The 17704-nt window shown below is 39.7% G+C and overlaps 1 protein-coding gene across 4 annotated transcripts in view; it reads right to left on the bottom strand.

The window, feature by feature from the left end:
• tns2a (tensin 2a) overlaps positions 1-8294 on the bottom strand; it is a 38409-nt gene extending 30115 nt beyond the window's left edge. For 3 of the 4 annotated variants that reach the window (XM_047807283.1, XM_047807285.1, XM_047807284.1), the window contains exon 1: positions 8006-8294. In XM_047807283.1, coding sequence (XP_047663239.1) covers positions 8006-8119 — 114 coding nt within the window. In that variant the 5' untranslated portion in view covers positions 8120-8294. Of the gene's footprint in view, positions 1-2780; positions 2934-8005 lie in introns of those variants that run through there. The other variant, XM_047807286.1, reaches the window with a different exon arrangement.
• Between the last annotated feature and the right edge of the window lie 9410 nt (positions 8295-17704).

Raw genomic sequence — 17704 nt, 5'->3', positions numbered from 1 at the left:
GTTTATCTGTTGATATTATTTTTTCTTGTCTTTCTTGCCGTGACTGTTTAGTCATTTCCGGACTACAGACTACATTTACAGACGTTTTTCTTAGAAATTCACTGGGATTACAAAATATGAAAGCAATTTTCACTTGGCTGTTACCGATGTGATCACTGCTGCTATAACAACTGCAGTTATCACCACACTGCCAGCCAGCACATTTACATCAGTGTGTGGATTTCCCTTTGGTAAACAGCTGTTTTCTCTCTTCTGCAGCTAGATGCGAGTTAAGGCAGGTCAGATAAATCTCTGCTAGAAGTCTCTTAGGTCTAAAATACCCAGCAAAATACCACAGAAAGAGAAAGAAGATTCTCTCCGAACATCAGAGGTAATGAAAGTCAATCCTCTGTGAGGTATTTTAGTAAATCCTCAGTGTTACAGCACCACACTGCCAGCAAGGTCTAAAAGGGGTTTAGTTTAAATCTGATCAACACTCTTCCAAATGTTTGCTGTAAATGTTGGCTGTTTGTATGCAGGCTGTGCATTCAGGAACGTGCCAAAATACCACAGTCTCTACAAAACGGCCACTGTGCTCCGAGGGAGGCGTTGTCGAGAACTAGGCTGAAGCATTTCAGGAACTCCTAATGAACCTTAGTGCTGGCTAATTGACAAATTCCAGGAGGATCAGCTTCCTTTAGTTCTTCTTTCTTGTTCAGTGCAAGACTTCACAAGAAAAAACTAGCAGCAGAGACAGCACGTGGCAGTCTTGTCTGTATTACTATAAACTTCTCAAAATTCAGTTCAGTCTATTTTCTCTACAACTTATCCAACATAGGGTCCAGGGACTAACCCAAGGGACTCGATTCACAACATTGCTGTGCCAATCCACTGATAGTGATAGTGATAATGACGTGACATACGGCTAAGTATGGTGACTGCATTTGACCCATCCAAAGTGCACACACACACACACACACCGTGAGCACACACCCGGAGCAGTGGGCTGCTCCGTGGGCTGATCCGGGTGTGCTCCGGGCTGCTCCCGCAGCCATTTATGCTGCGGCACACAGGGAGCAGTTGGGGGGGGATTCGGTGCCTTGCTCAAGGGCACCTCAGTCGTGGCCGGCCCGAGACTCGAACCCACAACCTTCGGGTTACGAGTCAGACTCACTAACCATTAGGCCACGACTGCCCGCACTGAAGGCACAAACACCAGAACATCAGCCTGGGCTGGGGGAGGAAACCAGAGCACACCTCCAGTCGGATGGAGAGAACTTTGCATGACTGCACCCCAAACTTGGAAGAGCTAACCACTGTGCCATTGACAACCTGCTTATAGCAGCACATTTGCTTGAGTCTGATGCAGCAGCGCTTTAGACTGTCCAACTCTCTCAACTCCTCATCTGTAAACCGTGCTCAAACAGATATGGTTAAAAAGATTCAACTCCTGTCCAAATAATTTACCTATGCTGACTGTTGCTAGCGGTCACACAGACAATAATTTTATAGATCTGTTCACTCTCTATTCAACCTTTAAAACAGATGTAAGGATGTGTGTGTACAGTGCTGAACAATTATTGTCTCTTTGATCAGTGCCTTAGTCCACTGGTGGTGTTTCAAATGAGGTCTTTACAGTAATGTGACTAGTAACTCACTGGAAGGGGAAACTTTGTGCTTCACTGCTGCAACAGAGTCTTGATTAAACACACACACAGACACTCAGACACACACACACACACACACACACACACACACACACACACACACACACACACAGATAGAGGGAGAGAGAGAGAGAGAGAGAGAGAGAGAGAGAGAGAGAGAGAGAGAGATCACATGATCTTATTCGTCCTTCATATTCGCAAAGACCGTGAAATTAAAGCGTCTCCAGTGAAGCGCTTAATAATTTGTGACGCAGCTGCCATTAGTAACCAACGGCCACATTCCAAATGCCCCTCTAAATGCGCACTACATGCGCACTACATGCACACTACATCTGCACTACATGCGCACTACATCTGCACTACATGCGCACTACATCTGCACTACATGCGCACTACATCTGCACTACATGCGCACTACATCTGCACTACATGCGCACTACATCTGCACTACATACCATAACCTTTGTGGTACTACGCATGAAGGGACGGAATGTAATTTGGGATTCGGATCATTAACGCGCACCACAGCGGGACTCATATGATTCTTATTGTTTCCGGATATTTTCCTGGAACCACAGCTTTCTGTTAGGATTCTGGGAAGCAGAAATGTTACAGAACTGTTACGGAAATAAGAAACGTTAGGATTCTGGGCGGATTTCCATGTTTCTTGACAACCCTGCAGCATACAAGCACAGGGTCGCTTGACATTAGGACGTCTTTACAAGCGCAATAAAAGTTTCTGGTTATTTAAAGAGAAACTTCTGCAAAACAAAATAAATAAAGGTTTTACTTTGTCTGACGCATTTACCGTACAACAGAGACCAGAAAAGCCACAAGCTTTTTTTTTTTCTGTTAGCAGGTTTGTTTAACAGAACTCGTTAAATCTGTGTTTTAACACTTTATATACAGAAGAGGACAAATCCAAGTCCTCAGTATTTAATCAGTGCGCATGCGCAAACACGCTTCCGTCACTAAGATGCTGATGGAATGACAACAGAGATGATAGTTATGATAAGTCCACAAAAAGGTGACATTTAATTAGGACATGATTTTCACCGTGCCAGAAAAATCTATTAGAAGTTCACTATAAAAAAACCTTCAGAGACACATGAGGTTATATTTTCTGTCTCTTACCTTTTTCATGTTGCTTCTCAAATCAGTACAAAATGGTGGCGTTTAAACAGGTTTAATACATTCCAGGTTAATGTAGATAGTTTACAGCAGCTACAGTTCTACTGACTTACATGATTACTTTCCCTCAAACTCTGAGCTCAGGGGCGGAATAAACGCAGTAGAATGGGTTTCTTGAAGCGCCCTTTTCTGATTGGATAAATCGCGGATGAGAACGCGTTTCTGATTGGATGGAATGTGAAAATGGGCGGAACCAGTTTCATAGGGCATCAATGGAAGATTGTTCTCATCTTCTGGCGCCAGAGCTCAACAAATCAACAAGAATAAATATCAATCAAGTGAACAAAAGTGGTACACTCACATCTCCCAAATAAAAAGAGTATCTGACCTTTAAAAAGAAGTCATTTAAGCTACATAACTGGAACTTATGAACCACCAATAAGCCTTTAAAGCGTTATTATAGAAGATAAAGGTGCAGAACACCTTCTAGAGGTACAAAAGGTGTTGAAATGAATGTTGAAAGAAAGGAAAAGTAACAACTGGCATTTTTATTTCTGAGAGTGTTTGTTCAGCTGCATGTTCATGGAAAAAACTGCATGGAAAAAAAACTGTAGAAAGCAAATGGCAAAGATTCTGTTCAACACACAGAGATGTGCAACATTCAGGCAATATGACTGTTTTTATGTATTTTTCCTTTCAAATCTATGCAAAATTGTGTCCTTTTTAGAAACAGCACACCTACATATATAATCAATATTTGTTAGTTTTTTATCACTAAACAAGGATCCGACAGCGACACCAAGTGGTGAACAATGTAATTGCACAAAAGTGCACAAACACATCAGGTGTCAACATAGAAGGAAAACTGACTTTAGTTTGGAAGATAGCTAATAAAAACGTCTCACTTGAAAGGTTACAAATAGAGATACAACAGACAATGTAAACAATACCTTTTCAGACATTAGCAATGTCTCACCCAAATAAATGTATGTCATATAACAGGCATCATTCAGACTTATTAGTAAAATTGACTAAAATGTGAATTTATTAGTATAACCATGCCTATTCAAATATATATACAAAAGCATACACAATCACTCAGGACACGGAGTGTAAAATAAAAAATGAAAAAATGCTACTGAGGTAAGTAAGTCATGAAGTATCAAGTATCTTTATTATACTTGACCCTGGTATAGCAGTGAGTCAGCTTTAAAGATGCTGAACTGAGCCCAAAAGTATCAAATATTCAAATGTGCTGCAAGCAAACAACCACACCAACTTGTGTAGATGTGAGATGAGTTACATTGTAAGTGAATCAGAGTCTTAGATTGCTGATCGTACAGTTTTCTACTGGACCCAAGTGTCATTGTGAAACTGGAGATAGCTGAAATAACAAAACAAGGAAATTAATCACACCCACTGTTTCCAGGATCCATTATTTCCCTGACCAGGATAAACCAGTACCTAAATATGAATGAATGAATTTATGAATCAAGATAAATAAATAAAGCAAATTCCTTATAAATTATTACACCCATTACCATGGAAGCAAACCTGTTTCATTTTTACAAATGTTACTTTTACATAAAATGACCTAAATGACACTGAAAGAGATGGTAAAGGGGAAAAAGAGAAAAGATAGGGAAACTGGAGAAAAAACAACAGTCAGTGCATGAGAAGATGTGAGGGACATGACACAGGGGCTCACGATCTCACCCAATAAGAGAGAATAGAAGCACAAACATCCAAGTACCAAGAATGAATCATGTTCCCACTCCTCAAGTCACTGAGCCACGTGGACATGAATTTACAGTATTTTATACAACCACAGGGAGTAGGAAGAAAGGGGAAGAGGGTACAAGGAGAAGAAAAAGCCTTTGTTTATTAGAAGGGTTTAGTAAGAATTCTCGCCCCTCCCTCTCCGGCTTGTAGCCTTGTCCCTTCTTTCCTGTTTCCCTTCTGTTCTCTAGGGGGAAAAAAAGAGTTCAGTATGAAAGAGAACAGGAGGAACAGATAGATACAGCCATGCTGATGAACTGGACAGACGAACCAGTTTAGACCTCAAAAGGTCACAACAGTAGAGTCCACTGTGCAGGTTTGGTCAGGTGAAATCACGTTTTAGTGGCCATGCCTTTCTATGACTTTTATTTACTGACAGAAATCATGACCCTCTTGACATTTAAAAAAAATGAAGGCTAAGGCATACAAATGACCTCTGAGCGTACAAAACATCAGTCTGTCCAAAAGTGTAAATTTGAAGAAATCCTTTAAAGCTTTATACAAAGCTTGGCCTGAAGAGAAAGGACAGATTAGGGACGCATTCAGTGAGGTAATGTTGCTTTAATGGGTCAAGGAGGCCAGATGATGGAATTCTTGACAGGGGGAATGAAAACATGAGCGAAAAAGGGGAGAGAGAGAGAGAGAGAGAGAGAGAGAGAGAGAGAGAGAGAGAGAGAGAGAGAGAGAGAGAGAGAGAGAGAGAGAGATGGGAACATTTAGGTAGAGGAAATGAAGGCGGGAGGAGGGAGGACAGAAATGATTGGCTAAGAGAAAAGCCAGGCGTTGATCAAGTACAGCTGTGGAGTTGGGGGGGGGGGGGGGGCAAACAGAAACAACAGAAAAATAAAAAAGATGCTTATGTTGGATTGGAGAAGGACATAAATGAAGGAATATGAATGTCACAATTTGTAAGGAAGCAGGGGATTGATTGGAATATTTACTCTGTAATTTATGCAGCCGAATCCCATTCCTTCTTTTCCTGTTAATGACCATCTCATTCCCAAAACATCTGGATCCACACACATCACTATGGTAGAGAGGACTTGATTTTTTTTTTCATGAGTAGCAAAAGAATGCAGACCAGATGATAGAGGTTTGTTTTTGTGACCTGTGTGGACTGAAGTGGCACTGAGAAACTGGTGAAATCACATCAGTGGTTTTCCTCTTCCTTCCCATTTTTTATTCTTACCCTCCATATTCCCACACCCACAGTCATGCAATAGCACTCACACACACACACACACACACACACACACACACACACACACACACACACACACACACACACACACACACACACACACACACACATACAAACACACACACACACACATACAAACACACACACACTCACACACACACACACACACTCCCACACACACATAAAAAAACACACACACGCACGCATGCATGCACACACAATCACACACACACACATACAAACACACACACACTCACACACACACACACACACTCCCACACACACATAAAAAAACACACACACGCACGCATGCATGCACACACAATCACACACAATCACACACACACACACACACACACACACACACACACACACACACACACACACACACACACACACACACACACACACACACACACACAACTTGGAATTGTTGTAAAAGATTATTTAGTATGTATAGAAGTTGTCTTTAGTGTCAACACTTGCAATAGTCAAAGAGTGATATGGATGGAAAAAAATGTGCTATGTGTCCTTCTTTAATAAATACAAAATTGTTTTGGCAAATTGCTGTAGTATAAGAGAAATACAACATTTTCAGATATGTTGTTATAGGAAAATGACCAACATACACCCCTCATTGTGTTTTACTCCTGAAGCAACACTTTTTAAATTATGTGAATAAAAATATGAAATAAATATTTAAATATTTTTACATATCAACATGCTGGAAAAGGGTTCAAATGTGTTCCAAGCATATGTTTGGCTAAAAATATTTCCAACGTAGTTTAATCTATTAAAAATAAACAATCATAAAGCAAAACATTTCATGCAGCAGCCTTTACCATTGTAACGTCTAATGAAAAGCATATATGCAATCACAGCGTCCATACAACACTGTTCTTGAATAGAGGAATTTATATACATATATATATATATATATATATATATATATATATATATCTATATATATATATATATATATATATATATATATATACACACATATATATAGTAACCCAGGCATTTTCCTGTGTGGTGTTATGGCACATGCCTGTGGATTATGGCTGCCATAAACTAGCACTTGTTAAAGGCTCGTCATTCCAAGGATATTCCAGGAATATAGCGTAAACCACCCCAACAAAATCCACAGTGAGCATTGTTGCTCTCACAAGACTTCAACTGGGTGTGGGCATCCACACAGACAAATAACTCAATCATCCATCATTTGTCATCTCTGTTTACGTCAAAACAATGCCAACCATGCTAGTTAAAATGAATCAATGCTATCCTTGTTTCATGTGCTTACTGGAAGAGGATGAAGCATGGATTTAGTTCAAGCATTATAGGCTTGTAATGATTGAATGCACTGCAACATTTATTAAATTTGTGACGCTTGAATATACACGAACATTTTATGACAATAGACTTATGAGGTATATTACTCCTGACATGATCACATGCTGTTTTAATGCACCACCACAACCCTTTTCTGTAACTAACAATAATTCCACCAGTTTCACGATGAAAAAAATATGTGGAACCAAATATTATGGTTTCAGCAAGAGAACTCAAAAGAAACCACAAACATTGGTTTTAAAATATGAATATAAAAATGGACAGCCTCGTTATTATATCTTACTTATACGAGACTGGAACTAACGTGTAGCGCTTAAATTTCGGTAGAAAAGTTCTCAGTTATGCATCTGGGCATAGACACTAGACCACAGCACTATGAAATGAGTGTGATGGAATAAATCCAACAGAGAGGAGAGGTTTCAGGATCTCTCGCTTTCTCTCCACACACACACACACAAATTTAATTCCCAGGCCTCCATCGTTGGGTCGACTACAAATGTGTCATCATACAGAGGGCTTCACATTCCCACACTGCACAGCATGTGAGCAAGCCTCAGGGATTAGGCCTGTAAACATATACACACACTCTCTCTCTCACACACTCATAGTTCATTCCATCTCTGCTCACACGGTCCAGAACACTGAACAGTGCATGTGTGGGGGATATTTGTGCACAAACATACAGAATATATATGTACAAAGAAGTTAGAAGAATAAAAGTGCATGTGAAAATGCTCCTGTAGACTGCAATATTCCTCCAGAATCAGGCACAAGAGCTCAAAATCATTGTCATGAGAAATAAGCCATAAATAAGCCATCGATTCTACAAAGAAAGTATTAAAATAAGCAGCACATACATTACATGAGAACTCCATGTGCTGCTGTAACTCACCTTGGTGAGTCTCATGTTGATCCTGTTGTGTGTCCTCTCCTTGTTTAGTGTCCCTCTGAGCGCCTCTGGCTCCGGCTCGTCCCCACAGCAATCCGTACACAGGGTGCAACCCATATAATAATGCAATAATTTATTTATGCTGCACTTTTCTTACACTCAAGATTTTGTTATTATTATACAGAAAGAAAAAAAGAAAAGAAAAACAAAAGAAAAACAAAAAAAAAGTATGCTGGACCTTACTGGTCCTCCCTCTCCTCTCGCTTCTCTGCCTCTTGCTCGTGTTTGCTTGACTACACTGGGGCAGCTGTTTTTGTCGACTCACTCGAGGCCCTTCCCCTTCTGCTGGCGCTCCTTCTAACAAGCACATACTCATGTATTCACACACACCAGCTCACACTCACTCCATCCTGAAATAACACACACATACTGCTGCAAATGATCCTTTCAGTCTAATTTCTATCACCACTCACGCAGACATACGCAAGGTCTAACTTGAAGTCTGAGGATTATTCATGCACCCACCCCCAACTTTCCTCAACACACACATACAAACCTTTATATTCACTCAAAGACACACACACACACACAGGTATATTACTTGCCTCTTTGACTCCCTATCATTCTTTCTGCTGAATATACTGTATGCTGCACACCTGTAGCGTTATTTAACTATTCTGACCTCTTCTTTTCATAGTGCATTTTTCCAGACTTCACATTTTTCCCATTTCCTGCAATGTCATTCCACTTCTTTTTTTGTTTTAATCCTCTCCCTCAACCTCGAACAGGATATGTGTTTCACTCTTTATTTACACAGAGATTTTTTTGGCAAGGTAAGCGAAGCGGAGATGTTCCTTAGACAGAAATGATCAAGCAGACCGCAACAGCAAAGCTTGGGAAAGTGGAGAAAGCCACAGTTCAGGCTCAGCTGGTATCCATGTTGGCAAGCGCCATTACGGAACTCAAGAACACACACTCGTGTGTAAGTGAGACTGTGAGAGCAACATCAACCCTGTGCTGAACTCTCTGAGGCAGCGCTGGATTCCTTCGCTGTGGCCTCAGAGAGCAGAAGACCACAGCAGCAATGTGAGCATGTTTACTGTTTCTTAAAATAAGTTTCACATGTTAGAAGTTTTTCTAACTCTTTATTATCGTGTGTGTGTGTGTGTGTGTGTGTGTGTGTGTGTGTGTGTGTGTGTGTGTGTGTGTGTGTGTGTGTAGAATGTAGTAGAATGGGGGTAGCATTTCAAATCGTACCCCATGTTAAAACAAATTCCATTCATATTTGTGAAGCCCTCTTGCTTCCATCCCTCCCTCTGTTTCCTGTATCCCCTCATTCTTGCTTTACTTTGCTGCCTGCATTCTTAGGTACATTTTGATTTTGATGGGGAAAAACAACCTGCAACTAATCAGGCAGACAAACATAAAATGATGACCAGAGTTGAGTATCACACATACAATATGATTTTTTCCATTTGTGAGTTAATCTAATCTAATTGGGAACATATAGGGGAGAGTGGGGTAGGATGAGCCAGATTTTACTTATGTGGATCTCCAGGCAAGTGAAATTTAGACAGAAGTAAAACGAAGACATCTACTGTTAGTTTGGGATGTTGCCTATCAACTGAAAATATAAGAATGCACCTATGACATAGATCCTTGAAAATATGACCTCAGAAAAAAAGTGTTCATGTGACTCAACTTACCCCAGGCTAGGGGTAAGTTGATCTCAGTCAGTGGGTAAATTGAGCCATTTGGGGGTAAATTGACCATCCTATTTTATGCAAGTATAATACAAAAAAAACTTTTAAAAAAGTTATTTAACAATACACTTACCTTTCCAAACAATGCCATTTATTAAAGCTACCTCAAACAACACAAAACAAACCAGTTAAAGTTGAAGTCCAACCTTTCAAGGTTTAGGAAGCTTCTTCAGCACATCATTCAGTGGGACAGATCCTACATAGAGGTGGAGGTTGAAGCCATGGGTTGATCTTCTACAGAAGTAGACAGCACATCAGGGTTTGGTCTGTCTGACACCCTGGATGATTCAAACTCTACATCAGAGAAAATATCTCTGTTGTAAGGAAAAGTTCCTGTGGACCTGAATCCAGAACAGATATTCCATGGTGTCCTTGCTGACATGAAAGCCTCGTTCCCACATACAGGGATGTGGTACAGTATATGCTGGCTGTAATTGGTCTTGAATGGACCATAGACACTCTTGTCCAGAAGCTGCAGGCGATGAGATGTGTGGGGTGGAATTGTGAGCATAACAATCCCCTTTCTCTTTGCTTAAATCAAGTAGTAGCACTATGAGATGGTCAGAGGAGCACTTGGTATGGTGAACCAGATGTTCAAAGAACTCTGCAAAGGTTTCTTCATTGATCCAACCACTGGTTCAATTTACCCCACATCATCTGGCTCAATTTGCCCCATAGTCACCATTTTGGTAAAAAGGGCCTAGCTTAGCAATTCAGGCTAACTTTTAGCTTGATGATTCACATGGTTTTATATGTTGACAAATCACCAACATGTACCATACACAACTTTAGACCTAGATAAATTTGCTTTGGCACAACAGCGAGTATACCTGAAATGCAGAAAATCAACTTTAACAAGCAAATAAGTGTTTTTGGGAAAAAAAAAACAACAACTTATCTCTTGTCCCATGTGTTCATATGAATGCAGAAATGAGCATTACATGCAATGATGGGAGATAAGTATTCAGACTTTTGTTTTGTTTTTTAATATATTTTTAGGTTACAAATTCACTTCAAATTTGCACACATTTTATAAAATAGATAGAATAGAAGATTTTATTTTGTCACATATTCATTACAACACAGTGAAATTCTTTCTTCACATATCCCAACTTTGGAGGTTGGGGTTAGAGTGCAGGTCAGTGCAGGTCAGCCATGATACAGCACCTGGAGCAGAGAGGGGTAAGGGCCTTGATCAATGGCCCAACAGTGACAGCTTGGCATTGCCGGGGCTTGAACCCTGATCCTTCAATCAACAACCCAGAGCCTTAAACACTTGAGCTACCATTGCTCTATTGATAATAAATTTAATAAATATGAACAAAATGTTTGTATTCATAATCAAAAGCGATATGATTACTAGAAAAATTGTTAGGAAAAAATAAATTGGCCAATAATTTAACCCTTGTGTTATTCTCTTTGGGCCCATTGGTACTGTATGACCTGGGACATTACCGGGATTTAAAAGCACTAAAGAAATACATAAAAGTCCTATAGACCTATTGTCTATACATGTGGGGTTAATGTTTGCAATTTTATATATTTAATTTAATGTAGAAATTCCTAAATTTAATTATTTACAAGGTTACATATACATATACTGTATTTATATAGAAATACTGCAGAAAATATTTTTGGGTTTGTTTGTTGAGAGAATTTCACACAACAACATGGCAACATGTTCGACATATTGACAGAATTTCCTAAAGTTCTCACGGACAACATGACACTGGAAGAGAAAAAGCTACAGTGCCAGAGGCCTTGAACATCCCTGCCAGTACAACAAAACCATAACTAATCATCTTCTAATAAGTGCAAGATGCAGGATTTCATATCCTTCTCTCTGGCTAATGATAACAAAGAAAAGAAAAAGTTGGCAGTCACAAGAATAAAGTTGCAGGATGACATGAAAGCAGCAGGAACAAGAATTACACAGAGAGCAAGTGTACTGCAATAATCTCCTTTCCCTCACCCCATGAAGCCCTAAAAGCAATAAACTCAGGTCAGACAAAACAAAAATATAACTCTGTGCCAATAATTTATATCCTCATGTTTGGATAAAGGGTTAGTTCTGTGTGCTTGATTCCAAAAACAACATGCAAAGCAGTGGAAGGTGAACACATCATGACATCTCTGCTTTGTCTTTGTTTGTCGGCGAACAGTGCCAAGGCATTACACGTCAGCAAAGGGAACATGGATGGACCGATAAACCAAAATATAATATATGTCAATTTTATTGTGACCTTGGAAGATTGAAGGCAAAATTGATTGAAAAATGGGTGAAATTTACCACAATGTTGTGAAAATCTAGTGTCGGAAGCAATACTGTTATCATTTGTGGTGTTTTTCTGTTTGTGAGTCTCTGATGTGACACATGATGATATCTAAAGATATGCAGTAGTGAAAACAAGTGAAATGTGTTTTTCACCACCTGCAGGCTGACTATGCTGCGAGAATGCAAACTCATCCAGCTGTCAACAGTCGAGTACTTTTTGGCAAGAACATAGACAGCTGTTTCTGCAGACATTTCTCACTACTTGCCAGTAGTCTGGTGAGGCTGTTAAAGGGAAGCTGCAGCAGGACAGGAAAAAACTAATGCATACTACATATGATTTGAATGATAAATTGGTTTTGTTAAACACTAGCAGTCAGATAAATGATACATCTTTGACATTACTCTAACTTCTTTATCCTCGGGTTCCTTCAATTAGGCATCGCTGCAAAGTAGAAGGAAAAAAAGCTTGGAGAACAACGAAACCTGACAAGAACTCCTAAAATAGAAACTACGGAAAAAATTCCAAATAAGGAGAGATAAATAAAGGTTGGAGGCTCATCCAGCAATGACTCCCCATTCTCCTCTTTTTCAAAATAAATGCTATCGCCATTCACAATGAGTGCTTCTGTTAAAAGAACACAAGCTGTGGATAAAGAAAAAAACCCAAATGAAACGTATATGTTACTTTATTTCAGTGGGTGAATTGGTGCAATATTTTCTTCATAATTCATCTGTTTAACATGTCTCAGATGACCTGTTTTACTGATGTACACTCACTGTCCACGTCAGTTATCTAATCAGATTAAAGGGCACAAGTGGAATCTGTCATTGTGACTATAACAGTAGCACGGTTTTGGTTTCATTTGGGCTGGTTTAAGTACTTAGAACACTTGCTACTGTTTATTCAAAATCATATTCAAAATCAAATCATTTGTTTTATTTGTGTAGTGCACTGAATAATTGTCATTGTCTCAAAGCCACTTTATAGGAGCATAGAAACAGAATAAAAATGGTAAAGTTTAAATTAAATTACTATTTTTCTCAAACATCAATCTCTAACATCTATCCCTAATGAGCAAACATGAGGAAATGTCACTAGAAAATTGAACATCTGTACCATTAGAGTATAGAAATAAACATAAAATAATATTTATAAAAGAAGGTAAGATAAGATAAGATAAGATAAGATAAGATAAGATAAGATAAGATAACTTTTTATTCCCAAAGGAAATTCCTTTATGACAATAGTAACAGAGTTTAGTCAGGACCACTTGAGTCAAAATAAAGACAATTCTTTGACATATTTACATTTTTTTACTTGCAAGCTTATAAAATTTACATTTGGCGGTATGGCTCTGTTCTGAATTCCCCATCCTTTTCATGAGCTCCATGAAAGCTAGTCAGGGAACAGCAGCAGCTTCGTGGGGGGACAATCTCCCATTCAACTGGGAAAGCAACCAGACAAACCCCCCCATTTAGAACAGAGCCTGCATCAGTGACAACAGAATGGCACTGATTAAGTTAAACACACAGTTCCAAGGAGGAGCTAGGGGAGAAGGTAGGTTGCAGCAATGCAGAGGAAACAGCCAAGCAGACAGACTGAAAAAAGCATTTAAATAGGGCGCCCTGTTTGCAAGGGACCAATAGCGCGCTTAGGAATCAGATCAGCTGATGGGCGGGGTTAGAAAATTGACATCAGCTGATAGCCGAGCTTGACTATGTGGCCTGCCTTAACTGACGCTGAACGCAATATTTAAAACTCTACAATTTAGGACAGATGACTTTTCACTACAACGTTCTCTTATTTTTTTTGTTCTGAATAACTTCAAAAGAAAGAATGTCTGTTTAAAGTTGCTTATAATTAAAGGAACTAACTTGTAAATTATAGGAAATAATCCATTCAGATCAAAAGTTCATCAGCACAACATTACAACAGCAGTACCCCCAAAAAACACCTTGTGTTTCAAACTGAATAATTCATAACTAAAATGCACATCAACATCCATCTATCTTCTGTACTGCATATCCTACCCAGGCGATTCAGGGAACCCGGAGACTATCCCAGGGGACACCCTAGCACAATTGCACACACACAAACAAATACTATGGATCATTTAAAGACAATTTAGAGATGCCAATAAGTCTACAAGATGTATATGAACTGGACGAGGGGCAGACTTCCCAGAGGAAACCCCCGAAGCACAGAAGGCAGGAATCAAATCCCCAATCCCGGAGGTGCGAGACAAGTCTGACCTTGATGACATCCTCACACCATTCTGACATTCTTTTTATAATCTAAAAGAACATTTCCCTCTATATTGCTGCCCACAGAATATCCATAGAGGATGGATTTATCCTATTCTCAAATTTCCCCAAACAGAACATCCAAATTCACAATAAAATTGAAGTCAAGCACTGGTCTTTTCACAGCTTCAATTTCCTGTTCTTTTTTCCACTCCATCACTCAAGGTCAGGGACTAAGCATAGCATTAATCTCAATTCCTGGTGGGGAGCTTAGTACAACAAGAAAAAAGAACACACAAGTCAAAGGATTTTTTAGATTAGATAAGTGATAAAATGTTTGGTGAAATGCTTGGTCTTCAATCTTTAAGACAGCCAGGGACAGTTCACTCCACCACCTGAACACAAAGGCAGTGTCTTCTTTAATTATTAGTACTGTAGGACCCAGTTGAACCATGCTAGCGGCAAAAAGTGAACGTGGTGCAAAGTATGGTATGTGGGGGCTGTTCCATTTTTGGCTTTGTAGGCAAGCATCACTGTTATAAATCTAATGCAGGAAGCTACATTTTACATTCAATCAGTTAACATTGTTAAAAACACTATTCAAAATAAAATGTAACTGAATTTAATTATCTTTCCCCCCCCAGAATGATAATAACCCTACCTGTCTTGGTACATGACCTTTCTTGAGGCTGGAGGACTTGCAAGATGGAGCATAGTGAACGTAATGTGATCCAGCAAGCAGGTGGCCGAAACGCTGGACAAGGTAATCTGCAGTCTCTCATTAGTAGTAAAAAGAGGAAAATGTGTAAAAGAAATAGGAGGAGAAGAGTGATTATGTAGTGTAGAAACAGGGCTAGGAAGGAAGGAAGGAAGACTGTTTAAGAAAATAGAATGTAAGGCGCTGTGGAACAAAATCCAACCTGTACTACACTCCCATCTCTTCAGAGATCTCTGGAGTGATTCAGGTCTGAGTCTGTGCTAAAGAACACTGGCAGCTCCAGAACTCACCTACCAGTACTGTTGAACTGAGACAAGAGTGGCAAATAAATGAGGTTAAAGTCTTGAATGGCACTTTGAATTGTCCTGTTGGAATATACCATCACTATGCAGTGGAAGAAGGTAGTCATTTGGGAACAGTGACTTAGTGGGAATTAGTACGTCAACACACTGTAAAAATCACCTGTCAACCTACCATTTTTTCATTAAAAAACAGACTTTTGGCCATGATGTATTCAGAGACCATAATCCCACCAACACAATACCTATCAGTTGCCTGAGTGCATGTTTCCTTAAATGCTTCTCCCAGGATCCTCCTTACATTGACTTATCCATCATCTCTATGAAAAAGAAACCTGGTTTCATCACTAAAGTTGATATTCTAATGTCAGACAGCCTTTGTGTTCTCTGGCAAATCTTTTGGAACACATTTAGGTGCAAATATAAGCTTCACTGTCCTTCTCAACTTGCAACCAAACATTGCAGACACTTAATCTCTCTCAGTCTTTAGGTGGAAGATGTTAAGATATAAACGTCATCGTCAAGGTTCTTGGCTTATTCTTAGCTCTCAGTCAATTGGTCAATTCTTCTGCTCAGCACATAAAAAGTCAATGTAAACAGTACTTTTTAATTTAAGAATAATTAAATAACATATTTTCTGACTATATGGACTTTCTGTACTATATTGAGCAAATCTGCTGTCAATAATCATTTAAATTATTTTATGGCTATTGCCTATAAATGGCATCCTTCGTATACAAAGACCCTGGTAACCAAAGCCTTAATAAACACACTCAAAACAGTTGGGTGGAAAGTTAGAATATTATATACATTCTTTCTAGGATTTTTTTCTGCCTGCCAGTATATTTGTATAGTGTTTACAACCATGTCTTACAGTCTCCCAGCTTATTGGCTCCCAGTTTATTACCTTTGCTAGCAATGCACCTGTACTTGACCTTAATCACACCGTCCTGACATTATTTGTATAATCTAAAAGAACCTTTCCCTCTATATTGCTGCCACAGAATATGGATGTAGCCTGTTCTCAAATTTCCTCAAACATTCATTCATTTTCTACCGCTTATCCGAACTTCTCGGGTCACAGGGAGTCTGTGCCTATCTCAGGCGTCATAAGGCATCAAGGCAGGATACACTCTGGACAGAGTGCCAACCCATCGCAGGGCACACACACACTCTCATTCACTCACGCAATCACACACTACGGACAATTTTCCAGAGATGCCAATCAACCTACCATGCATGTCTTTGGACCGGGGGAGGAAATCGGAGTACCCGGAGGAAACCCCCGAGGCACGGGGAGAACATGCAAACTCCACACACACAAGGCGGAGGCGGGAATCGAACCGTCAACCCTGGAGGTGTGATGCAAACGTGCTAACCACTAAGCCACCGTGCCCCCCATTTTCTCAAACAGAACATCCAAATTCACAATAAAATTGAAGTCAAGCACTGGCCATTTCACAGCTTTAATTTCCTGTTCTTTTTTCCAATCCATCACTCAAGGTCAGGGACTAAGCATAGCATTAAGCTCAATTCCTGGTGGGGAGCTTAATACAACAAGAAAAGAGAACACACAAGTCAAGCAATTTTTTTTTAAACACAGATTAAATAAGTGCTAAAATGCTTGGTGAAGAGGTAAATCTTTAATCTTTAAGACAGCCAGGGAAAGTTCACTCCACCACCTAGACATCAAGGAAGTGTCTTCTATAATTGTTAGGACTGATGGACCCAGTCGAGTCATGCTAGCGTCCCCCAGGGGAATTGGTGCAAAGTATGGTATGTGGGGGCTGTTCCATTTTTGGCTTTAAGGCAAGCATCACAGTTATAAATCTAATGCAGGAAGCTACATTCTAGATCAGTTGCAGGGTTAGATGATGAATAGAGAAGAAATACCAGTAAGTTGTAGTTGAATTATACAGAAATCCTTAAGATCAGTGCGCACTGATACGGTGCCATAATGCTGTATACTTCAATAAGCCATACGGAAATGACAACATAAGAAACAAAAGTATGAAAGACATGGCCTCCCACCTGCAGTTTATTCTCCATCATAATCCCCTACACAAAGTCATTATGGAACTGACCACACACACACACACACACACACACACACACACACACACACACACACACACACACACACACACACACACACACACACACACACACACACACACACACACACACACAGTCTCCACCTAAAGCAGCGGTCACTTAGTACGTAACATACTCTGAAATTGGCCCGGGTTTGGTTAGATCCGAATATAGAAGCATAATCTTGTGCAAGAACAAAACAATTGTGCCCACATCTAGGGTGTGTACAAAAACACACAAACTTGGCCTGTATATTTCGCCATCACAAAGAACAGAAATACCACAGCACTCCAAGAAATATTACAAAAA

Source organism: Tachysurus fulvidraco, chromosome 23 (assembly GCF_022655615.1).
Source record: "Tachysurus fulvidraco isolate hzauxx_2018 chromosome 23, HZAU_PFXX_2.0, whole genome shotgun sequence".
Taxonomy (NCBI): Eukaryota; Metazoa; Chordata; class Actinopteri; order Siluriformes; family Bagridae; genus Tachysurus; species Tachysurus fulvidraco.
This window is presented reverse-complemented; position numbering and strand designations above follow the sequence as displayed.